This window comes from Pongo abelii, chromosome 6, assembly GCF_028885655.2.
Source record: "Pongo abelii isolate AG06213 chromosome 6, NHGRI_mPonAbe1-v2.0_pri, whole genome shotgun sequence".
Taxonomy (NCBI): domain Eukaryota; kingdom Metazoa; phylum Chordata; class Mammalia; order Primates; family Hominidae; genus Pongo; species Pongo abelii.
The window spans coordinates 912009-937328 of NC_071991.2; the positions used below are offsets into that span (position 1 = coordinate 912009).

General features: G+C 63.0%; 1 protein-coding gene across 2 annotated transcripts in view; it reads right to left on the bottom strand.

Annotated features, from left to right (window-relative positions):
• Positions 1–395: 395 nt before the first annotated feature.
• Positions 396–25320, bottom strand: part of ADAP1 (ArfGAP with dual PH domains 1) — a 57026-nt gene continuing 32101 nt past the window's right edge. Inside the window, exons 4-11 of one of the 2 annotated variants that reach the window (XM_024241256.2) lie at positions 23260–23342; positions 7875–7987; positions 6916–7062; positions 3072–3155; positions 2641–2703; positions 1922–1993; positions 1521–1749; positions 396–1437 (exon numbers count right to left, since the gene is read on the bottom strand). In XM_024241256.2, the coding sequence (XP_024097024.1) occupies positions 1409–1437; positions 1521–1749; positions 1922–1993; positions 2641–2703; positions 3072–3155; positions 6916–7062; positions 7875–7987; positions 23260–23342 (820 nt within the window). In that variant the 3' untranslated portion in view covers positions 396–1408. The remainder of the gene's footprint in view (positions 1438–1520; positions 1750–1921; positions 1994–2640; positions 2704–3071; positions 3156–6915; positions 7063–7874; positions 7988–23259; positions 23343–25320) is intronic. The other variant, XM_054545745.2, reaches the window with a different exon arrangement.

Below are 25320 nucleotides of genomic sequence, written 5' to 3' on the forward strand. Positions count from 1 at the left end.
GAGGGCTGAGAGGCCCAGCATTTGGGGGGGAGGTGGGAGGGGCTGGCAGGCCCAAGGGACCCCTGACCCGGGATGCCTCCCCGACACTCTCCTTCATGCTGAGGTGGGCTTGGCTTGCAGGCTGTAGACCCTGCCCAGGAACTGCCTGGCGGGCCTCAGATGGAGGCACCTGGGGAAGGGGTACTGGGGAGCACCTCGGGTGGGGACCGTCTCTTGTGTACAAGGAGCATGGCGCTGTGACCAGCTCAGACACCACGTCCTCCCTCCAAACCTCAGGGAGAGAGGGCCCTGTCAGGTCCCTGGGAGCAGACAAAGATTCTCCTGAAGCCAGGGAGGCAGGGCCATGTGTTCCCAGCCCAACCTCCTCCCCACTCCATCCTCGGACACACAGCTGGAACCATGCCAGAGCCACACTTTATTCCAGGATGCGACACGGGGTGGCAGATGCCCGGCCTTGGAAACCCCCTCCCTGCCTATGAGGGCTTGTCCAGGGCTCCCCTGGAACACAGCTCAGCCAGGCAAGGCTGGGAGAGGGCTGGGCCCCCCAGGTGACCTGCAGACGCCTCCCCCACCTGCATGCCCCACACAAGGGGAGCCCCGGAGCCCGGCCTTGACGGGGAGGAGATGGGTGAGAAATAAATACACGGCTGGGCCGCCAGCAGCAAGCGCGACAGTGCCCGGGACCCCCAGGGCCACTCCTGCCTCTGGTGGCCTCACCGCGGCCCAGGCCATCGTCCCCAAGGGTTCAGACACCACTGTCAGCGAGCACCGTGCTGGGCACAGAGGCCACATGTGGTGGGATGGCAGCCTGGTGGCTCCTCCAGGTGAGGACCAGGAGCACAGGCTGTGGCAACTCCAGCCCAGGCAGGGGCCGGGACCTGTGTGGATAAACCACCCAAACACCCCACGGCCCCCGTGGCCCCGTGACACACAACAGGCGCTCAATAAATAGTCGTGGAGGTGGGGGGAGGGTTAGGTGGCATGCGAGCAGGGCCCAGTCCCCAGCGGCCGGCAGCTGCCCACCGTGCTGGCCCCAAGCAGGGCTTTGCGCTGAGGCCTGGAAGTTCCCTCAGCCGTGGTGGGCGGCTCCTGGGGGCTGTGTCTGAGCCCGGGAGCCAGACTGGGCCCTGGAGAAGAGGGGGCCCCGGGTCAGGGAGGGGCAGGTTGGCTGGGTGTGGTCAGCAGCAGCATGACGGGGTTAGAGATCAGGCCCAGGGCCTGGGCTGCCTGCCTTGAGATGCCAGAGAAGCATCCTGGAAGCTGAGGCTCGGGCCCTACCTGGCCGCGCCGGGCTGCCCTGAGGAGCAGGTGGGGCCAGGTGGCCTCAGGACGCTGGAGCCCCCCCATCACGGGTCCCCTCCGTCCAGCCACAGTGAGTCCAGTGTCCGTGGGCCTCCGGCCGCACTCGCTAAGGTTTATGCTTGAAGTGCGCCTCCACTGCAACGGAACAGGGTCCAGTGCTGTCAGAGCCGCAGGGAGCTGGGAGCCCTGCCAGGCCGCCGGCCGCCCGCCCCCCTCACCTGCGTACTCCTGGGGCAGCATGGGCCTGTCCACCGCCTTCTGGAAGGCCGCCACCCACTCCCTCTGGTCGGACTCCGTCTCGCAGGCAAACAGAAACTTGCGGTCGGGCGTGACGATGGTGATGCCATGTGGCCAGTGGTGGCCCTGGGTGGACGGCGGGAACCCGTGCAGCACCGTGTAGCCACTCTCTTTGCTGCCAATGAAGACTTCCCCTCGGGCGAAGGCGTCCTGTGGGTGGGGACCGCACTGGAGGCGGGGCCATGTCCCTTCCAGCCCCGCTTCACACAGGCCAGGACTCGGGAAGCCACCCGCCCTCCTGGTCACACATCTGGCAGCCCCAGGCAGTGAGCTGCCCTCTCGTGCTGGCCAGGGCCGGGCTGGGACCACAGCTCCTCCTTACCAGGGGGTCTTTGAAGTACATGAGCCTGCGGTCATCCATGGTGAACCAGCGCTTCCGGAAGCCTTCCGTTTGCTGTGGGTCAGAGAAGGCCCATGACTGGCAGGTTGGCCAAGGCAGGCCCTACATCCAGCTGACCACAGCACACCCTGACACAGTCACCTCCACTGGCCACGCCGCACGAAGGCCTCTGCACATGCCTGTCCTCCCGGCCTGGGTCAGTCATCTCCACTCACACCTGCCACTGGCCACGCCACACGAGGCCTCCACACACGCCGGTCCTCCAGCCTCCACACGGCACCTCCCTCTTGCTCCTCCAGGTCCCCCATCCCTCCTTGGGCCCCAGATGGGGGTCCAGGTCTCACTTACAAGCCCTCACACCTGCACTTCTCCCTCCAGGACCACCAAGACTCCCGGGATGTGTGTCTCCCTCCCACATTATGCCTCAGGGAGCGGCAAGATGTGGGCCCCTGGCTGCACGGGTGCACAGTCCCGTGGGTGAGGAAGCTGGTGGGACTGGGCCAGTAAGGAAGGTCTAACCAAAGCCTAGGACAGTGGCCCGGGTCCGCAGGGACCTCGGCCAGGCACAGACAAGGGACCGTGAGGACCCACCAGACACCAGTTTAAAACACAGGCGGCAGCTGGGAAAGCCACTGCACTTCAGTCCAAACCCACCATGGCACACCCCAGGCCTCCCCAGGCCGCACGTGTGGCACACGCACCTTGGGCCCCGTCTTCTCCATGTAGCCTTCCTTCAGGTAGTTCCTGGAGAGCTTTGGCACCAGCTGGGGCAGGACACACCAGGCGGGGGGCCTCAGAAGTGCAGCTCAGGCCGAGCCCCTCCCTGGCTGTGCCCCTCCGTGCTCCCCTAACCCCAAGGCCACCAGGACAGGGCCCAGGCCTGGCTCAGCCTCCGCGGGATCCACGTTTCTGCCTCTGTTTGCCACCCCTTCCCTCCCCCTTTCCCCTTTGGCTGAGCTGAAGTTCTGGAGTGAGGCAGGAGGGCTGCAGGCACTTCAAGGTGAGCCTTAGGCCAGTCCCAGGCCCACCCTAGGGCTCATCATCATCCCAGACTCAGGGCACGAGGGCTCTGTTCACCCACCACCCCACCACCCCTGTCTGCCCTGGAGCTGACCGCAGGGCCGCCACTCACATCTGCGTCACTGGCCCCCGGGAATGCCACCTGCAGGTAGTGGAAGCGGGCAGCTCGGAGTGCATTGAACCAGTCCACAATCTCCTAGGGGCAAAGGTGGGCACAGACTTAGGCTGAGGAGGCTGCAGGGCTGGGGTCCCCATAGAGGGACCACTTCCCCCAGAGCCCAGCCCCTTCCTCCTCCCCGGCACCTCAGCTCCCAGCAGTCCTGCTGCAGTCCTGGCCCTTGTGCCCAGGGCTGCTACACAGGGGCTGCCCCTCTGCGGGAGGGCGGGGGTTGCCTCCCCCAACGAAGTCCTGAGAAGGGCCGAAGGGCCGAAGGGCCGGGGGCTGCCATCCAAGCTCACTCTGTGGCCCTGGTGCTGCTGGGGCCTGGACCAACCTGCCTTCCTTTCGGATGGTGCTATTTTTATGAAGATCCTTATTTTATAGCTCATGCAAGTCTCGGGGTGGTGGGAGAAGGGAGGCTCATCTGCTTATAAACGCCCTTGGAGCTGTGGCCCCTACCAAGAGTGGGCAGAGGGCAGAACTGCTCTCCAGGGAGCCGCCCTGGTCCTCTGGAGAGCGTGGGCTGGGCCAGCACCCTGGAACAGAGGGCCCATAGACCAGGCCTGGCACCCAGCCCCACGTCGGGTACCCTTTGGGTCTAGACTTCAGCCTGGCTGTCCCCTGCCCCCAGACCCAGCGCCCCTCCTGGGGTCTGCCCAGACCCTTGGCCCCATGACCTCATAACCTGGGCTCCGGGCCTCCTGTTCAGCCTACAGCCTGGAGCTGGTGACCTCTGGAAAGGTGCCCATCTCCACTCTGGGCTGCACCCTCTCCTGGCGAGCCAGGAAGAGCCAGGGAGCCCCATCCCTCCTCAGGCTTCTCCCCAGCTCCTTTGGCCTTGAGTTTTGTCCCGCAGGCAAAGCCCCCAGCACTGGACCATTCCAGTCACGGCTTCTCCAGCTGGCACCTGGCCCAGCACCAGCTGGAGAATGGTGCAGCCCCAGGCTCCTCCCACAGCAGTGGGATTGCCCTGCCCTCTTCCAGTGGCCCCACCCAGCGAAGCCCCACCCACCCCGACTGCCCCTCATAGGCGTCCAGCCCTGCTGCTTTCTCCTGTGGCGCTCCTCCTAGGCCACGCCCACAAGCCGCACCCACACCACCCAACCAGCCCGAGGCCCCGCCTCCCACCCCCTTCCTCTGCCCCGCCCCGTCCCACTTGGCCCCGCCCTCCCTCCCTCGTAGAGGAAGCTGAACCCGTCCACACCACACTGCCCCAAAGACCTTGGGAATTCACAGCTCCAGGTCCCCCGGAAATAGAGGGGGCTCTAAGCAGGAGAACTGGTTGGAAAATCGCCCCTTTTCCCCCAGCAGGAGATGGAGCCGACTCTGGGGCTCCGGGCAGACGGGGCAAGCCTGGTGCACTCCAGACTGGAGCTCTGTGGCCGTGCAGACTGCAGCGGAAACTCCCTCAGCTCCCACAGCTGGGGGCCAAACGTCTGCCCTGGGCGGGGGAATTATCTTTGGAGGATCCGACCTGCCCAGATTCCAGGATACCTGGGAAAGATTTCTCATAGGGAACACCGCAGATCACACGGGCAGCAACTTAGAAGACAAAAACATTTTTCAGGGATAAGAAAGCTTCAAAAATTAACGTTAATAAGATACCACAATCACGAACCAAAAACAGCGTTTCAAAAAGGAATACTCAGCTAGGCACGGTGGCTCACTCCTGTAATCCCAGCGTTTTTTGGTAGGCTGAGGCGGGGTGGATCACTTGAGGTCAGGAGTTGGACACCAGCCTGACCAACATAGTGAAACCCCATCTCTACTAAAAATACAAAAATTGCAGCTGGGCACAGTGGCTCACACCTCTAATCCTAGCACTTTGGGAGGCCGAGGCGGGCAGATCACCTGAGGTCAGGAGTTCGAGACCAGCCTAACCAACATGGAGAAACCCCGTCTCTACTAAAAATATAAAATTAGCTAGGTGTGGTGGCACATGCCTGTAATCCCAGCTACTCGGGAGGCTGAGGCAGGAGAATCATTTGAACCAGGGAGGCAAAGGTTGCAGTGAGCCGAGATTGCACCATTGCACTCCACCCTGGGTGACAAGAGCGAAACTCTGCCTCAAAAAAAAAAAAAAAAAAAAAAATCCCTGGGTGTGCGTGGTGGCGCGCGCCTGTAGTCCCAGTTACTTGGGCAGTTGGGAGGCTAAGGCAGGAAAATCACTTGAACCCAGAGGCAGAGGTTTCAGTGAGCTGAGATCGCACCATTGCACTCCAGCCTGGGCAACACAGCAAGACTCGATCTCAAAAAAAATAAAATAAAGAAAAATAAATACTCCAAGAACCAAAGCCTCTCTGAAAAATTAAATACATGAGAGCAGAAACAAAACCCTCATCACAGTGTTGGAGACAAAGCTGAAGAAATTTCCCAGAAAGTAGAAGAAAAATGAACCAGTTTAAGAGCGCCAATATCTCCATAACAGGAGTTTCAGAAAACGAGAACAGGGAAAGTGGAGGGAGGAAATCATTAGATAAGAAAGCAATCCCTGACCTCATGGAAACCAGTAACTGGACTGGAAGGGCCACCCTGGGCCTGCACCCAGCACATCAAAAGATGAGGGACCCTTGCCAGTGAAGGACCCTTGCCAACACACGCACGGCATTGGAGAATTTCAAAACCGCGGGACAAACGTACTGGGAGGGAGGAATCCGTGGTGCAAAGTCTTCAGAATTAGCAGGAAAATTAATTCCAACCTAGAATTCTATATCTAGTCAGAGTCTAAGCCAGGCAGGAGGTAGAACATTCCAAGGTGCCAGGTGGCCCCTTTCCCTCCAGGCACATCACTTCTACCGAGAGGAGTAAGTAAACCAAAAAAGACATGGGACCCGGGCAGCAGGGCTTCACCCGGGAACGAGATGAGGCTGCAGGAGCGAGATCTCCAGGGCGTGGGAGTCACAGGCTCCTGGTGCCCAACTGCCTCCAGAGACAACAGTCTGCGGAGAGTCTGCGGCGGCACACGGTCAACCGCGGCAAGGAACACAGCCGCTCACTGCGGGAGGAGTGATCACAGCGTGCTCTGAGGCCAGGTGCTGCACCCGACGTCGGCCCCCTAACAAGTCCAGGGGCAGATGCCAGCAGAGCACGGCAGGCAGGGGACAGGTATGGGCACATGGGAGGGGATGGAAAGAGCTGGAACCTCTGTTTCCACGCGGGAAGTTGTCAGATGGTGCCTAAAGTGGGTAAATCTGCAGCGACACCGGCAGGTTATTTTTGGATATGGGGACAAATTCCCAACGGGGGTTAGGAGGGGCCTCAAACTTCTGTTTCTCAAGACTTAGGAACGATTTAGTGCTTTAGACCAAGTGCACACAGACGTGTGATAAAAACAGAAACGAGAACCTAAGCAACAAAGAGGCTGGGCCCACTGCAGCCTGGCCCAAAGACAAAAGGATAGCTTTTGTGGGAGTTTTACCTGGGGTTCCCCCCAAGCCCTCCAGAGATGCGGGGTGCACCCGCCCTCCCCACCGCCACACCAAGAGCAGCCAAAGGAACACTGCCCAAACCAGCCCCAGAGCCGGCTACTGTCCCCTTTTCCTCCCCGTAGGACCCCAGTTCCCCGCAAGGCCCCCTCTGGGCATTGTGGGTGTGGCGGATCCTCTAGCCCGGCCCCGGGAACCTGCCTTCCTGCACCTGCCTTCCCACGCTGCCCAGCCCGAGTTCCCACCTTCTCATGCCTCCTAGCCCAAGTGCCTACCCTCCCATACCGTCCAAGCACCCACCTTCCTGTGCCACCCAGCACGAGTGCCCACCCTCCCGTGCCACCTGGGCCCGAGTGCTCGCCAGCGCCCACCTTCCCGTCCTCGTGGTAGATGAAGATGTTGCGCGTGCTGTTGTCCTTCAGGTACGTGACCTGCAGGCCGTGGGGGTGGCCGATCTTGGCCGGCTGGAAGGTGGCGTTCAGGTGCTCGATCTTCATCACGGCCTTGGGCTCCTTGGCCTGAGAAGGGGTGGGGTCTGAGCACCTCACAGGGACCGTCGTCCAAGCTCGAGGGAGCAGGAAGGGCAGACCCTGTGGGTGCTGGCGGTGCACCTGCTGTGCTGTGTGGCTTTAGGCAAGTTACTTAACCTCTCTGAGCCTTGGCCTCCCGGTCTGTAAGCAGAAGGTAACAGCACCTCCCTCCCAGGGGTGATGGGGACTCAACGACACTGTGCAGGTAGCATTTGACATCAGACACTGCACCTCCCTCCCCAGGGGGAGCCCCGGGCCCCACACGGCACAGCAGCTCCCACGAGGGCAGGCCCCAGCCACCAGCCCACCTCCAGCCAGTGCCTGGCACGGCTCAGGCGGGTGTGCCACAGCTCAGGGCGGGTGCTTCTGACCATCAGCCCACGGCTCTGGGGCCACCTTATGAAGACCCCGCTGTTCTTGCCAATGTGTTTGTCCTATCCCAGGCCAGTCTCCCCAGGGTATCTCCAGGAAAGCTGGGGGCTTTCTGGGGTCCTGGCTGGCTCCAGAGGGGCCCAGTGACTAGGTTCTCCCTCCCCTCTCCCACGGCTGGGCCTGAGTTCAGGGGGCCCTGCCCGGCCGCCCAGACTCCTGGAAAGCCTCAGCTGCCCCACCCTGGGAGACGGGGGATCCGGCACACACAGGCTCACAGCCCATCACAGGCCGGTTCTCCTGGAGTGTCCCCGTCAGGGGGGCAGCAGGGAGGGTAGCTGCGGATGGACGCGGCCACCACAGGCTCCAGTGTGGGAGGCCAGGATACTGCCCTGAGACAGGCCCCCACCCCACCCCTGTGTCTGGCTCACATCATTTCTGTTGAAATACTTCAGAGCACCCTCTCGTTCTGTCAGCACAAACTTCCGGCTTAAAAACTGCCCGTTGTCTCGGCCACGCTTCCACAGAAAACCCTCACGGTACCCTGTGGGGGAGATGGGGACACAGGTCAGATGGTGACGGTGGACGGGGGAGAGGGGACATGAGGGGTGACAGGAGAGGGGACATGAGGGGTGACAGGAGAGGGGACATGAGGGGTGACAGGAGAGGGGACACGAGGGGTGACAGGAGAGGGGACACGAGGGGGGACGGGGGAGAGGGGACACGAGGGGGGACGGGGGAGAGGGGACACGAGGGGGGACGGGGGAGAGGGGACACGAGGGGGGACGGGGGAGAGGGGACACGAGGGGGGACGGGGGAGAGGGGACACGAGGGGGGACGGGGGAGAGGGGACACGAGGGGGGACGGGGGAGAGGGGACACGAGGGGGGACGGGGGAGAGGGGACACGAGGGGGGACGGGGGAGAGGGGACACGAGGGGGGACGGGGGAGAGGGGACACGAGGGGGGACGGGGGAGAGGGGACACGAGGGGGGACGGGGGAGAGGGGACACGAGGGGGGACGGGGGAGAGGGGACACGAGGGGGGACGGGGGAGAGGGGACACGAGGGGGGACGGGGGAGAGGGGACACGAGGGGGGACGGGGGAGAGGGGACACGAGGGGGGACGGGGGAGAGGGGACACGAGGGGGGACGGGGGAGAGGGGACACGAGGGGGGACGGGGGAGAGGGGACACGAGGGGGGACGGGGGAGAGGGGACACGAGGGGGGACGGGGGAGAGGGGACACGAGGGGGGACGGGGGAGAGGGGACACGAGGGGGGACGGGGGAGAGGGGACACGAGGGGGGACGGGGGAGAGGGGACACGAGGGGGGACGGGGGAGAGGGGACACGAGGGGGGACGGGGGAGAGGGGACACGAGGGGGGACGGGGGAGAGGGGACACGAGGGGGGACGGGGGAGAGGGGACACGAGGGGGGACGGGGGAGAGGGGACACGAGGGGTGACAATGGACAGGGGAGAGGGGACATGAGGGGGGAGAGGGGACATGAGGGGTGACAGGGGAGGGGACATGAGGAGTGACAATGGACGGGGGAGGGGACATGAGGGGTGACAATGGACAGGGGAGGGGACATGAGGGGTGACAATGGACGGGGGGAGGGGACATGAGGGGTGACAATGGACAGGGGAGGGGACATGAGGGGTGACAATGGACAGGGGAGGGGACATGAGGGGTGACAATGGACGGGGGAGGGGACATGAGGGGTGACAATGGACGGGGGAGGGGACATGAGGGGTGACAATGGACGGGGGGAGGGGACATGAGGGGTGACAGGGGAGAGGGGAAATGCGGGACATGGTTCAGATGGTGATAGCGGATGGTTGCTGAGAGGATATGACAGTGGACCAGGGCTGGTGGCTGCAACCCTGGCCCGAGCCAGCCTGAGGACGGCCTGGACGAATGGGACTCCAGCTGTCCTTTACTGGCCCCCAGGGACCCTCCCCACCCCAGGTAGGCATGGCCAGAGGCAGGGCTGGGTCCAACCGCGTGCTGCCGGGGAGGACCAGGCTGGCCTCCTCCCTCCTCCCTCAGCTGTCTGCAGCTGCTGGGTCCAGGTGGTGCCGTCCCCTCTTTTTTCAAGAAAGCTCATCTGAGGGGAACCCAGCCCAAGCCCTCATCTCCACCTGTGGCCTCACACACACCACACAGCCACAGAAAAGTGGCCCAGGCACCCACCCTGGGAGCCTAAGCACCTGGGCACGCCACCTTCTATGGCAGAACACAGCACGCACGTGTGGTTAGGACGTTGCTGTGGCAGACGATCACATGGGAGGGAGGCAGAGATATGAGGACAGGAGGGAAGGGGATGTGGCCGTGGAAACTGAGGCCGGAGGGGGCCCCAGAGCACAGGAGTGCTGGGGAGAGGCCAGAGGACCTGCCCCGAGCCCAGAACCAGCTCTGCCCACTCCGACCCTCGAGCCCGTGGGATCGTCCTGGAGCTCTGACTGCCAGAGTTGTGGGAGAATAAACACGCGTGGCTTCACGTCACCGAGCTGCGGTCAGTGACCCACGTGCGGCCACTCAGAGGGGCATTCTCATCCCCCCAGGCCCCACTCCCACTTCCGCTCCCTGTCTGTGGTTCCCATCGTTGCCCGTCCTTTCTCCTGCTCTAGAACTCCGTGTCCCGCGGACTCAGATGCAGATTCCTCTATGGCCCTGGCTCTCCCGCCCCGACAGCACGTGGCTTGCAGCATCCGTGTCCTGGGCTCCGTCTGCCAGGCCTCAGGTCGCACGCTGGTCCCGCCATTGGCACCAGCTGCATGGCCAGGGTTGAGCGCGTCCTCAGTAGGTGCTGCCTCTCCCGGGGTCACGGGCCGTCTGCCAAGCATCCGTGGGCCCCTCCAGGGGTCGCGGGGCTGTCTGCCGAGTGTCCATTGGCCCTTCCCGGGGTCGCAGGGCTCTCTGCCGAGTGTCTGTGGGCCCTTCCCGGGGTCGTGGGGCTGTCTGCTGAGCGTCCATGGGCCTGTCGATGACCACTCAGTGACGTCAGAGAGCACTTGCTTGGGGACAGCATCCTGTCCTACTGGCCATGTGGCCTGGGAGCCCCTCGATGGGTCATCTGAGGACAGGGGCTGCTGACCTGTGCGAGGGGGACGCGAGGGGGACGCGAGGGGGCTGTGGGCTCCAGGCGGGGCTAAACAGCCCCCTGCAGCAGCCAACAGGCCAGACAGAGCCTCGGCCGGCTCAGATTCCAGACACCGCCCGTCAGCCCTGACCACCAAGCCCCCTGCTCCCCGGCATCCCCTCCCCAGCTCAGACAGCCCCATCCCGACACCAGAGACTATTTTCTCTGCTGAGATGCAAGCCACAAAACGCCTGGCATCGGGGAGGGGACAGCTGGCACCGTCGGGGAGGGGGCCCTGGGCTGTCTTGGATGGTGCCAGGCGGGGCCTGCTCCCGGCACTGCCCGGAGCTCCCCGCCTCCCAAGCCTGTGCAAGGGTGCCGCCCCAGCCCCGTGTGCACAGCAGCAGCCAGGAACCCCCTTCCCATGGAAGAACCCCCTTCTCCTGCTTCTCGCTGTGAGAGCGAGGCCACCAGTGTCCCTCAGGCCCAAGCAGGGCCTGCTCGGAACGCCTGTTTACTCAGTGAGCCCCTGCCCAGGCACAGCTGGGCGTCCCCACGGCTCTGCCTCCGACATCAGGACCTCTCTGGCCGCGGCGCTTCGTGGCTGAGGGTGGACGCCAAGAAGTGCCAGGGGCGGCATCGCAGCAGCAGGCCCAGCGGCGCTTCCCGGCCTGCCATTCACAGCCTTGCGTGCACCCCAGGGAGCCTCCAAGGCGCGCGTGTCCGTGTCACCGATGCAGACAAGCTCGGGCCACCTCGCCCACGGGGGCTGGAGCTGGCTGGGTCCAGTGTGTTGGCTCCACAGACCCCTGCCCAGGACACAGCGGGGGCCCCTTCCAGGGACCGGGCTCCGGAGGCCACAGGGTGGGGACGCGCCCCTGCCATGCCCGCCGCGCCCAGCAGGTGGCAGCAGCGCCCCGGGAAGCGCGCAGGCCGCGGGGTCCGGGAGGTCCGGGGAGGTCGGGGAGGTCCGGGAGGTCCGGGGAGGTCCGGGGAGGTCCGGGGAGGTCGGGGAGGTCGGGGAGGTCCGGGAGGTCGGGGAGGTCGGGGAGGTCCGGGAGGTCCGGGGAGGTCCGGGAGGTCCGGGGAGGTCCGGGAGGTCCGGGAGGTCCGGGAGGTCACGGCCCCTCTGCAGGCGCGCGCGGCAGCTCCGGAGTTCTCGGGGTCCAGGCGCCAGCGGGAACCCCGGTCCTCCCGACACAGGCGCCAGGACGCCGCATTCCAGGGGCGCTGATGGCGCAGGAGTGTATTTCAGGACGGCGCTGGCCACGATCCCGGACGCGCCCCACGCCCAGTCCAGACCCCAGGCTGAGCCTCTGCTCGCCCCATGCCTGGCCAGCCCCTTGGCCTCGCTGGGGAGGGCCAGGACCTCAGGGGCCTGCAGCCCCCTGTCGGCGCCAGCAACAGCCAGTGAGACGGGGCTTCCCACAGAGCAGCCCCGCACACGGCGGCGTCCTGGACAGTCGGGTGGGCTGCGGCCAGAAATGGCCATTTCCTCTTAAAGGACTCGTGAGTCCTGGGGCAGAGACCAGAGGACTCAACCGGCATTTATCAAACACCTACTGTGTGCCGGGCCCTGCTGTGAGCTGGTCCCACTGTGTGCTGGGTCCTATTGTGTGCGGTGGGGGGGGGAGGGGCCCACTGCACACCAGGCCCTGCTGTGTGCCGGTCCCACTGTGTGCCAGGTCTTGTCCCACCTGTGGGGAGCTGGGTCCAGTCCACACCCCATGCCCTGCTCAGACGCCTCTGAGGAGCCCTTCGGCCCACTGCACGGGCTAAGAGCAGGAAAGACGCTCAGCATCGCCATGACCCATGAGAACAGCAAAACCAAACCAGTGCGCGCGCGTGCACACACACACACACAGGCGCCCGACTGTGGGCGGGGACGCCGGCCCTTCCACGATGCCCGTGGGGATGTAAGGTGCCCCAGTCCCTGGAAAGCAGCCAGGCCATTTCTTCCACCACAGTGAAGCGCGCACATCACATGCCTCAGAGAGAAGTGAAATCCGAAGAAACAGGAACGGCCTTCACATAAAGCCCACGCCCGTTTACGAGGCTCAGTTTTTTTTTCCCCCCCACCCAGGCTGGAGTGCAGGGGCGCTATCACGTCTCACTGCAGCTTTGACCTTCCAGGCTCAAGTGATCCTCCAGCCTTGGCCTCCCAAGTAGCTGGGACCACATAGCACACCACCCACAACCGGCTAAGTTTTGTACTTTTGGAGAGATGGGAGCTCACTGCGTTGCCCAGGCTGGTCTCGAACTTCTGACCTCAGGTGACCCTCCTGCCTCTCCTCCCACCATACTGGGGTTGCAGCCTGAGCCCCACGCCTGGCCCGAGACTGCTGGGTCTTGGATTTGTCAGAACTGGAACTGCAGTCTAAATAGGATATGCAAAGTAGATGTAAATCACACCTCACGTATGTGATTTATATGCTAATTGTCTTGTAAATTGGGGCAGGGAAGCACATGGCCCTACTCTGAGTGACAGCACACAGGGTGGTGGGCCCTCTGGGGTAAGAACTGGGTCCCTGTATCTCATGGGCCTCTGGCCTTCCACAGGGAGGGCCATGAGAACGGGGCCGAGGCCCTGATCACTGCACCCTGGCCATCCCTGTGAAGGGCCTGGACCTGGCTTCCGGCCTTTGGGTCCTAGTGGCTCCTGCCCTCTCCCAGGAGGCAAACGCCGGAGCTCACGGCAGAGCAGCGTGTCCTCGCTGGGCAAGGCCCTAGAGTCGAAGGCCTCCTCCGTGAGCCTGCACAGGGCTCCGTCTCTCCCTGCCCGGCCCGTCCACCCACGCTCTCCGACCCATTAATGCACCTTCTCCAGGTTGGTGCATCTGGGGCTGGCAGAGGCTGAGAACCAGCGCAGCGGCCGTATCCTGCGGAGGACTCCAGGTCCCAGCTTCGCCTTGCGTGGGGCTCCCTCTCCAACAGCCGGGACAGGGAGGCTCCCCTGCTCCCGGGGGTGAGGCCAGAGGGTGGGTGAGGGCTCCTGGGGTCAGCCCTCACCCTGTTCCTGTTCTCATACAGCCCGCAGCATGGGGCCTGGCCCCTGACAGGCCTGGAGAGACCCCCCGACTCACACACTGGTTCAGTTTCCACAGTGCCTTCCTGCCCAGAGTGACGTGTGGACGCCCCCATCCCCACCAGGCTGCCCAGGCTGCAGGAGGGGCCGCTCTCAGGGCCAGGTCAGCCCTAGGGTACCCCCCTCCCCAAGCCCCAAACCCTGAGGCCCCCACACAGGGGCCCCAGCGCACAAGAACAGCGAACCCTGACTCCTATAAGACAGACAGACATACTATGAAGGGGGCAGGGATCGCACGGGGGAGGGGCAGGGATCGCACGGGGGAGGGGCAGGGATCGCACGGGGGAGGGGCCGGGATCGCACGGGGGGGGGCCGGGATCACACGGGGGGGCAGGGATCGCACGGGGGAGGGGCCGGGATCGCACGGGGGGGGGCCGGGATCGCACGGGGGGGGGCCGGGATCGCACGGTGGGGCAGGGATCGCACAGGGGGGCAGGGATCCCACAGAGGGCCAGGAAGGCGGCGGGGGTCCCACGGAGGGCCAGGAGCCGACACCCACCCAGGGAGGGGCAATGGGGCAGCCCTACCACCTTTGGCCAGGCCCCAAACACCCGTTCGCCCGAGGGGCAGCCCCACAGCTCTGGCCTGGACCCAAACACCCATCCCCAAGAGGGGTAGCCCCATGGTCTCCAGCCAGTCCCCAAACACCCGTCCCCCTGAGGGGCAGCCCCACCGCCTCTGGCCAGGCCCCAAACACCTATCCCCTATGGGCCGCCTAAAGCCTCGCACTGCCTGCAAGGAACAGCTGGTGATGTTCCCAGTAACGCCCTCGTGCCACATACCATCGTCCCCACTATATGGACAGGGAAACCGAGGCCCCAGCCCTCGTGCACAGCCCCAGCCCCCTCCCGGCCTCCGTCCCATGACATTTAGGGCAACGGTCAACCCATCCCTGCCTGGTACCACCAGGAGGGGCCGTCCTGAACCACAGAAGCTCCGACAGGAGCACGGGGTCCGGATCCTAGAGCAGGAAGCCCTGCGTCTCAGCGAGGCCAGGGGCCTGGCCCTCAGGACAACATGAGGCATTGTCCAGGCCCCTGTGAAAGCTGCCATTGAGGCTGCGGCCCAAGGCGGGGCCAGCCCGGGGTGGGAGCAGCTGTCACCAGGGTCACCCCCAGGGGGAGGTGGGGGGCAAGGCCGCCTCAGACACAAGCATAAACCCCCACATCTGGGGGAGGGGTGCGGCGCGTCCCCACGCCGTGACCTTGGCCAAGGGAAGCGGCACAGAGGGTGGGGGAGCCCTGCTGGCTCAGTGGGCTGAGGTTCACCTGGGGCCGCCGCGGCGCACGCTTCTGCTGTGCACTGACACCAAGGGCTTCTCCCCCCGGTCCTTTGTCGTCAAAGAGCATCTTGGGGAGACACAGCGGCCATAGAGGGGCTTCCCTGCCACAGGTTACTGCAACGTGCACCTCGAGAGGTGTCTCGCTTCCCTCACTTCTCCTTCATTTTATTTTGATACAGAGTTTCGCTGTCGCCCAGGTTGGAGTGCAATGGCGCGATCTCGGCTCCCTGCAACCTCCGCTTCCCAGGTTCAAGCGATTCTCCTGTCTCAGCCTCCTGAGTAGCTGGAGCTACCACGCCCAGCCTATTTATTTATGTTTTAAGACAAGGTCTCTCTCTGTGGCCCAGGCTGGAGCGCAGTGGTGCAATCACAGCTCACAGCACTCTTGACCTCCTGGGCTCAGACCATCCTCCCACCTCAGTCTCCCGAGTAGCTGGGACCACAGGCGCCTCCATGCCCAGCTAATTATTAAACTTTTTCTTGAGACGGGGTCTCCCCACGTTGCCCAGGCTGGTCTTGAACTCCTGGCTCAAGCAACCCTCCCACCTCGGTCGGCCTCCCAGAGTGCTGCAATGACAGGCGTGAGCCCCGGCGCCCGGCCTTCTTTTGTATTAACTGGAATTCGTGTGCAAAGGCTGGTGGCCTTCTCCCCTTCCTCTTTTTTTTTTTTTTTTTTTTTTGAGATGGAGTCTCACTCTGTCGTCCAGGCTGGAGTGCAATGGGGCAATCTCAGCTCACTGCAAGCTCCGCCTCCTGGGTTCATGCCATTCTCCTGCCTCAGCCTCCCGAGTAGCTGGGACTACAGGCGCCCGCCACCATGCCTGGCTAATTTTTTGGTATTTTTAGTAGAGACGGGGTTTCACCATGTTAGCCAGGATGGTCTTGATCTCCTGACCTCGTGATCCACCTGCCTCGGCCTCCCAAAGTGCTGGGATTACAGGCGTGAGCTGCCGCGCCCGGCCCTCCCCTTTCTCTTTACTTGTTCCATTCTTTATGTATATGTCTATGGACTTGGGGGCGTGTACCCTTCTCCCCAGGTTATAATCCCCTTATACCATCTTCCTTTTGTTGCTCAAATTACTCCAGCTTTAGCCATTAAAAGCTTCTTCAGAGGCCAGGTGTGGTGGCTCACGCCTATAATCTCAGCACTTTGGGAGGCCGAGGCGGGCGGGTCACCTGAGGTCAGGAGTTCCAGACCATTCTGGCTAACATGATGAAATCCCGTCTCTACTAAAAATACAAAAATTAGCCGGGCGTGGTGGGGGGCGCCTATAGTCCCAGCTACTCAGGAGGCTGAGGCAGGAGAATGGCGGGAACCTGGGAGGTAGACGTTGCGGTGAGCTGAGACTGCACCATTGCACTGCCGCCCGGGCAACAGAGCAGGGGGGGAAGAAAATCCTTCAGAAAAGCCCGGTGGTGATCCTTCCTTTTGGGTGCCCTAACAGAGGGATGGAGCGGGGCTCCCCCTTCCTCAGCCGTGGTCCCTGGGTGGCATGGCCCACACACAGGACACCTGGGGCCCCCGCCCTGTGAGAACAACCCGGCCATTTCCACCCACAGCCAAGGTGCAGGCTGTGGGCACCGGGCGTGGCGCAGCCTCTGGGAGTTCCTGGTTCCGGCTCATTCCGGGGCAGACCTGCAGCCACTCCTCTGTGCAGAGTGGGAGCTGCCTGGCCCAGGCCTCCCCTGGCCAACGTGGGGTTGGGGTGTGGCAGGCCCTTCCCAAGCCCTGAGCCTCCCCTTCCTCCCGGGCCCTGCCGCAGGGACGTCTATATTTCCCTGTGGTGGTGAGGTGGCGCCGCTGCCGTGAGAAAGTGCTCCGGTGGCAAAGCCAGGGAGCGGGGCAGAAAGCGCCGCCGGGAATGCCCAGTGCACTCTACGAGGGGTTGGGAGGCCCGGGAACTGCCAGCTGGCCCTGGAGCCCTGTACAGGGGGCTCTGGCCATGGGGCCGCCCCAGACAGGACATGCCCTCTCCTGCTGCTGCACCCACCCAGACATGGGCTCAGGCTGGGGGCCATGGGGAGGCTTGGGGAGTCCCTGAGGTCTAACCCTGAGCACCAGATGGACACCTGCTCCCTCATCCATCCAGCAACGGGCAGGACCTAGGGTTCCAAATAGCAGCGGGCAGCTAGGTCCGTGGGAGAGGTGCCCTGGAGCCCCTGAACGCACAAGGAGACAGGCAGCGCATCTCACAGGGCCCTGGAACTCCGCCCTGCACAGCACCCAGAGACAGCAGCCTGGAGCACAGACAGTCACCACCTGCTGGTCCCCAGGCACTTGACCGTCTGAAGCGGCCAGGCCTTCGTGCCTACCGACCAGGCTGCATGGGGCAGGGTAGAGGGGAGGCTTCAAGGAGGGGTGAGCCCTGCCCTGAGCAGGTGGGTGTCAGTGGGACCTGAGCACAGGGCCATACGGCTCAGGCACCTCTGAGTCCCTGGGATCCCAGCAGCCTCCCTGCAGCCGGGGCTCTGGGGCCCGAGGCCCTCTGGCTGGCGTGCCTGGTGCCTCCTGCGCGACCTCTGGAAGGTGCCGTGGCCCAAGGGTGGCTGGTCAAAGGCCTTGGTGGAGGCAGGGACAGACCCACGCCCCCAGGGCCTACAGACACCCGGGACTCTGTTCCTATGACTTTCAGGGCCCTGTGGGAAAGGGTGGGAGAGGCAAGTGAGGAGGAGGCAGTGGTAGCAACAGCCTGAAAGAAACAGGATGGGGCCAGGCGCGGCGGCTCACACCTGCAATCCCAGCACTTTGGGAGGCCGAGGCAGGCGGATCACCAGGTCAGGAGTTCGAGACCAGCCTGGCCAACATGGTGAAACCCCATCTCTATTAAAAAAAAAAAAAAAATAGAAAAATTAGCTGGGCATGGTGGTGCACACCTGTAATCTCAGCTACACGGGAGGATGAGGTAGGAGAATCACTTGAACCCAGAAGGTGGAGGTTGCAGTAAGCGGAGATTGCACCACTGCCCTCCAGCCTGGGCGACAGAGCTAGACTCCGTCTCAAAACAACGAAAACAAAAAAAACCAGGATGGAATAGGAATGCTGGGTTAAAGGCCTCCATGCCACCAGTGGCTGCAGCCGCCGGACCTTTAGTGGGAGCAGAGGTGACGGCCTGGGGCCTTATCCACTCAACAGGAGCCCCCAGAGGCCTGGGAAGCCGGTGCTCAGAGGTAAGGAGGCCTCTGGAAACAAGGCCAGCACTGAAGGTCGCCCACCTGCCTGGGAGGGAGGAGGCCGAGGAAAGGTCTGGAAGTCTCCTACGCACCCCTTCCAGTGTGAGAGAGGTTTCTTTCAGGGAGGGCATATCCAGACACCACCTTCAACACCAATGACCCGGCGGTGGAGAGGAGACCTGGTGGGACAGGAGGGGCCCCAGCAATCCCAGCTGCCAGCCTCAGGCCTCAGCTCCCAGGACTGCCTGCAGCCTCCAAAAGCAATGCACAGGACCCTGAGCAGGCTCTGAGGGAGCCACAGGCAGCAGCCGCTCTGGAAGGATAGGAGCCTTCCCCTCGGCTCGGGCGCCCCATGCCCTCCCTGCAACTTTACACCCTTGGGCCCCGGTCCCACCTCCATAGTCCTCGTCTGAGTTCTCCAGCCTCACCTGAGCGTTCCTGTGCTTAGGGAGACAGCAGCCACACTCTGGAGCAGCCGCAGTCTACGACCCCATGCCCTCCGCAAGAGGCTGCTACACTATCAGGTAACACCTGGCCACGGCACCTTCACAAAGGGCCAGCCCTGTACTCACACCTGCGCACCTCACCTGTGCATTTCACCTGTACCGCACACACCTGTACATCTTGCCCATGCACCTCACCCGTGCCACATACACACTGCACCTCCCCACCATGCTCACACCAGTCCAGGGGAGAGAACAGAGGGCGCAGCCCATGGGGCCTGGTCTCCACAGGCAGATCATGAGCCTGGCGCTGCAGACGTGGACGCCCCTCCGGGCCTGGTATAAGAAGCGGCCATTCACTCAGCGTGGGCTTCAGAGGCCAGCAGGAAGGCCAAGGCCTCGGGCTCCGACCCTGCGAGCCAGCGTGTGCCTGAAAACCTCTGCGCCGACTCTACCCTGCTGGGAGGCCTCTCCCTCCCTCCGACCCCTGCCCGAGGGTCACACAGGAGACTTTAGCTCATCTCAAATGCTCTCAAGGGAATATCTCAGACAACAGCAAAGGCAGGAATGGGATTCCAGTGGGGCAGCCTCGAGCCTGGGGCGGAAGGCGTCCTGGGTCACCAGGCCTGCCACCACCTCCTGGCCCTTAGCCCAATGACACCCAAATACCCCTGCAGAACCCGCGCCCACTGCCCACGAGACACTGCCACCCGCCTGCAGAACCCAGAACCCGTGCCCACTTTCTACAAGACGCTGTCTGCCACCTGCCTGCAGAACCCGCGCCCACTGCCCACGAGACGCTGTCTGCCACCCGCCTGCAGAGCCCAGAACCCACACCCACTGCCCATGAGACGCTGTCTGCCACCCGCCTGCAGAACCCAGAACCCCTGCCCACTTTCTACAAGATGCTGTCTGCCACCTGCCTGCAGAACCCGCGCCCACTGCCCACAAGACGCTGTCTGCCACCCGCCTGCAGAGCCCAGAGAACCCACACCCACTGCCTACGAAACGCTGTCTGCCACCCGCCTGCAGAACCCGTGCCCACTGCCCACGAGACGCTGTCTGCCACCCCCCTGCAGAGCCCAGAACCCGCACCCACTGCCCACGAGACGCTGTCTGCCACCCGCCTGCAGAGCCCAGAACCCGCACCCACAGCCCACGAGACGCTGTCTGCCACTTGCACGCACTCCCACTTCCGGAACCCAGACCCGATCTTCCCCAGAAGGGCCACTCCAGGGGCCAGAGGCAGGCACGCCACCTAGGGTGCCACGTCTCCCTAGTCACATCCCGGGCCCGACCGGTCAGAGCTGATGAGACAGGGACTTTTTCCAACACTTCTGTGAGCCACACCTGACCTTTCCCGGCAGCCCGGGAGAACAGGGATGTAAAACCCAAACTCGCCGAAGGTGGCCACCAAGAGAGTTGGTGCCAACCCAGAGACGCAGAACTAGGAGGTGGAGGTGCTGAAACCAGGTCCCAACAACACCGACTAAACCCCTAGATCAAGCTGTGCCCTGTTATTCCAGCCAATCCATTTCCAGTTTTGCTCACACCCAGTTAAGTTGGATTTTCCATCCTTTACAACCAGAGGGTTCTGATACAAGAACAGACACAAAACTCAGTCCTGTGGTCATGCCAGCCCAGCCCATGCCTGCCTCTGAAATGAGGTCACGTGCCACCTTGCTACAAATTGCTAAGATGTCTCTGCCGAGGGAAACAGAGGGGTTCTAGGGTGATTCTTTGGGGGTTTCAGGCAGGAGTGGAGCGAGGGGTGTGCTGAGTGCTGAGCAGGCCCAGGTGCCTGAGTGTTCATCCCCTGACCGTTCCTTGCTCTCTCCCTCACACACACAGAGATTCTTAAGAGAGGAGGAAATTGCTGTCTGGGTGGACAGTAATTGAATCAACACAGGCACAGGCCGGCTGTGTGCCAGTTGGGGGTTGGGGGGTGGCAGGAGCCGCCCTGGAGGAGGGCAGAGCCGACAGGGCCGCTGCATGAGACCCCAGCCTGACCTCGGGAGGTGCCTTGCTCAGGCCTGGGGCAGCCTGCCACCCACCGGTCACCCCTGCTCACTCCACGCCGCTCCTGGGAGAAAATCCATGGTCCTGACAGAGCCCAGGGAGGCGCACGGGAGGGGGGCGCAGTGCTAGCTCCACCAGAGAGGGCCGGGAGGGGTTGGAGCACTGGGGGTTAGGGGCTTCTCCACTGAACCCACCTACAACGCCAGGACTGTGTTCAGCCATTTCAGGGCTGCCTCTCTTTCACATATTTTGAGACAGTTTTGCTCTGTTGCCCAGGCTGGAGTGCAGAGGTGCAATCTCGGCTCATTGCAACCTCCACCTTCCAGATTCAAGCAATTCTCCTGCATCAGCCTGCTGAGTAGCTGGGATTACAGGCACCTGCCACCATGCCCGGCTCATTTTTGTGTTTTTTAGTAGAAACAGTTTTGTCACATGGCCAGATTGGTCTCGAACTCCTGGTCTCAAGTGATCCATCCGCCCGCCTCAGCCTCCCGAGGTGCTCTTTTATTCTTGGGGTGAGATTCACAAATACGATTCATCTTTTTTCTTTTTACAGACACTCTCGCTCTGACGTCCAGGCTGGAGTGCAGTGGTGCAACCTTGGCTCACTGCAGCCTCTGCCTCCCAGGCTCAAGAGATCCTCCCGCCTCAGTCTCCCAAGTAGCTGGAACCACAGATTTGCGCCAACCACGCCCAGCTAATTTTGCATTTTTTGGTAGAGTCCAAAAAATGAGCAACATGGGGTTTCACCACGTTGCTCAGGCTGGTCTTGAACTCCTGAGATCAGGCGATCTGCCTGCCTTGACCTCCATAAAGTGCTGGGACTACAGGCGTGTGCCAACCACGCACAGCTAATTTTTGTATTTTTAGTAGAGACGGGGTTTCACCATGTTGGCCAGGCTGTTCTCAAACTGCTCACTGCAAGGGATCCGCTGGCCTCCCAAAGTGCTGGGACCACAGGCGTGAGCCACTGCACCCGGCCCTTTTTTTTTTTTTTTTTTTTTTAAAAAAAGACAGAGTCTTGCTCTGTCACCCGGGCTGGAGTACAGTGGTGCAAACGCAGCTCACCGTAGCCTCGAACTCCTGCACATGAGGGCTGCTCCTGCCTCAGCCTCCCAAGCAGCTGGGACTACAGGTGATGCTACCATATCCAGCTAATTTTTTCTTTTTTTTAAAGGAAGGGCATCTTAGATGTTGCCCAGGCTTGTCTGACCAACAGTGATCCTCTTGCCTTGGCCTCCCAAAGTGCTGGGATTATAGGCGTGAGACACGGCGCCCGACCTCGTGTTCCGCCATTCCAGGGCAGCCTGTCTTACACAAGGGCAGTGGGGGCAGTGCTGGGGTTGAAGGTCCGGGCCCTGGGGGCTGCTTCCTCCCTGTGAGAAGCTCACATGGCCATGCCCAGCAGCAAACATCCCCGTCCAGCCTCTGGACCCCGCCCCGCCCGTGCTGACGTTCAGAACCAGGCCCTAGGGCTAGGCTTGCCTTGGTTTCCCTGTCTGTCAACACGGTGGAGGAAGGGGCACTCAGGAAGCTCCAGTGTGCAGCCCAGCTGCCCTGGGGAAAAAACCACTCAAGGCTCCCAGTCCCCGAGCCCACCTCACACAGAGCAGCCAGAAGGAGGAAGCTGGCCCACCCAGCTGGGGGCTCCAACTCGAAGCCCCAGGATTTAAATGAGATGCAAGGAGAAGCAGGAGTTGGGGGCTGCTGGGAGGCAAAGCCTGAGGCTTGGCCAGCTGAGCAGCACTGGGGAGACCGAGGCTGGGGTGGGGAGACCGAGGCTGGGGTGGGGAGACCGAGGCTGGGGTGGGGAGACCGAGGCTGGGGTGGGGAGACCGAGGCTGGGGTGGGGAGACCGAGGCTGGGGTGGGGAGACCGAGGCTGGGGTGGGGAGACCGAGGCTGGGGTGGGGAGACCGAGGCTGGGGTGGGGAGACCGAGGCTGGGGTGGGCTGCCCTCCCAGGCCCCCACGGTACTGCCTCCCAGTGCCCATCTCCACAGCCCCGCCAGCCCACGAAGCTCCGAGACGATGCCTGGATGTCTCTGCCGCCCCGAGGGCCCCCATGGCACCCAGGCAGGCCTAGGGGAGGTGGAGGCCGCAGGCCGGGGCCGCACCCTCCCCACCTGCAGAGCACGGTGTCACCACACAGAGGACGCCCTCGCGCCCCTCACCCGGCCCTCGGGTCCTGCCCACACTGCTCGAGAGAGGGGTCCCTGCAGGCCACGGCCAAATGGAAGCGCGTGGCCACCGCCAGCAGAGGAAGGGCCAGCCACGGCCCCACGGGGTCCCCATGCACCCCACTCCTTCAGGGCTAGACTGTAGACAGCTGTGGGGACCCCAAGCCCCCAGTCACCCTGCTCAGAGTCAGAGGGCAAAACAGGTCCGGGGGGGTCCGGGGACGCAGGTTCAAACCCAGGAGCATGTTACCCAGGTTAATAATGACTGCCCGTGCGAGAGGGAGGGAGAGACAGAGATAGAGGGAGACAAAGAGATGGAGACAGAAATAGAAGGACACAAAAACAGAGGGAAAGACAGAGAGAGGATGACAGACATGAGAGGGAGAGAAACAGAGACACAGAAAGATAAAGACAGGAGAGAGCGAGAGAGCGAGAGAGAGAGAGAGAGAAAGAGAGAGAGAGAAAGACAGACAGGTGGGGGACGGAGGGGGACGGGGGGAGGGAGGGGGACGGGGAGACAGAGCCAGGAGGCCCCGCCCCACCCGGGCGGCCTCACCTGCCGAGTAGGGTTCCTGCTTCTCAGGGTAGATGAACTCCTGTCGCTCGTACTTGGCCCGGATCCACTGCTCTCGAAGGAGCCTGTGGGGAGAGGACAGACTGAGTCACCGGGCCGAGGCGGCCTCCGACCCAGCACACGCCACTCTAGCCCGGACTCTGGACATCTCAAGAGGCTCTAGGGGCCCCCGGCAGACTCGAGCCGCCCCTCTGGGCATAAGATCCCGAAAGACCTGCAGGGTCAGCCTCCTACACTGGATGCTTCTCACTCTGACATTAATTTATTGGTTTCTTGAGCGTTCGGCCCCGGAGCATCAGGCCTCACGTTCTGCACAAGCGTTCCCGGTGGACGGGCTGGCGCCTCCCCGCTCCTTCCCCCTTTGGCCTCAGCTGACGCCCCACAGGGTTGGGGTACAGGAGTCGAGCCAGGCCCCCCACCCCGAGTCAGATGCCCCTGGGCCCTCTCCGACCCTCCCCACATCGTTGGACCAGATCTGGGAAGTGGCCGCGGCGCCGCCTTGCACGTGGTTCTGAGACACAGGACAGGGCTGTCACGGCACCCGTCGAGGTCAGGAGGCGTCCAGGGCATCAAGAGAAACTACCGGCAAATACCCAAGAATCCAAGAAAACCCAGGATGGGGAGAAGTCCCCGAGAGCAAGGCCCGGGATGAGGGCCCCCCACGGCACCCGCTGAGCCCAGACATCCCCGCCCAGAGCCACCCACCACAGCCTCCCCATCCACTGTCACTCACTCAAGTGAGGCCGATACCGTTGCAGAGACCACGACCCACACGCAGGCCCGGCAGGGCCCAGGGGCACAGGCAGCGGCCCCAGCCTTTTCCACTCCCAGGGAGTTACGCGGCAAAGAACAAACAGGAACCCTGTGGCTTCCCGCTGGGCCCACGTGAACAGCCTCGGAGACTGGGCGGGAATCCTCCCCTACAGGATCTGATGGGTGATGGGTCCCAGCTGGGTCTGTGGCCCCTGGCCCCAGGTGTGTGTGTCCCCCACCTGCTACAACAGATCACCCCAAAACTCGGTCCCCGAAAGAAACACAAATGTATCGTCTGGGTCACGGAGGCCAAACGTCTGAGATCAAGGCGTCGGCCGAGCTGGTCCCTCCAGGTGTTCTGGGGAGAATCTGCTCTAGGGTCCCTCCCACCCCTGGAAGCTGCCAGTGCCCCCACCTCGGCTGCTGTCCTCACCTGGCTTCCCCTGTGGGTCTCCCAGTCTCCCTCCCCTGTGGGGTTTGGGCCCACCCTGCTCCAGGACAACCTCATGACCTTATCTTAACCTGAAGACATCTGCAAAGATCCCACTTTTCTTTCTTTTAGAGACGTGGTCTCACTGTGTCTCCCAGGCTGGGGCGCGGTGGTGCGACCACAGCTCAGCGCAGCCTCCAACACCTGCACTCAAGGATCCTCCTGCCTCCGCCTCCCGAGTAGCTGGGGCTAGAGGTGCACACCACCACGGCTTGGGTAATTTTTTAATTTTTTGTAGAGATGGGAGCTCACTATGTTGCCCAGGCTGATCTGGAACTCCTGGGGCCAATCCTCCCAGCTGGGCCTCCTACAGGGCTGGGATTACAGGTGTGAGCCTCGCGTCCGGCCCCTATTTCCAGATGAGTTCACCTTCACGGGGCGGCAGGTTAAGACTTTAACACATCTTTTCGGGGGACACCATGCAGCTGCCTGAGCCGCTCCGGCTGTGTGGCTGCAGAGGAGTTGCCCCCAGCACCCAGCGTCCTGTGACCCGAGGGTCACACAGCGGCTTCTCGGAGTCACGGGAGGACCCAAGGCCGCACGTGTGGAAGCCGGGGGCCTGTGGACGAGAGGCAGGTGCCAGGGACGGCTTTGACAACCACGCCTGCCAACGGCCCTCAGGGCGGGGCACCCACAGGGTCGACAGCCCTGCCCTGGTGCAGACTGGGCCCCCCAAGGCTCACACCCACAGACAAGGGCGTCCCAGGGCCTGGCACAGAAGCTTCCAGAAGCAGCAGCAGCAGGAGGAAGCCCGGGAGTGAGCACCAGGAAGTCGGGGGCTGGACCCCATCCTACCCAGC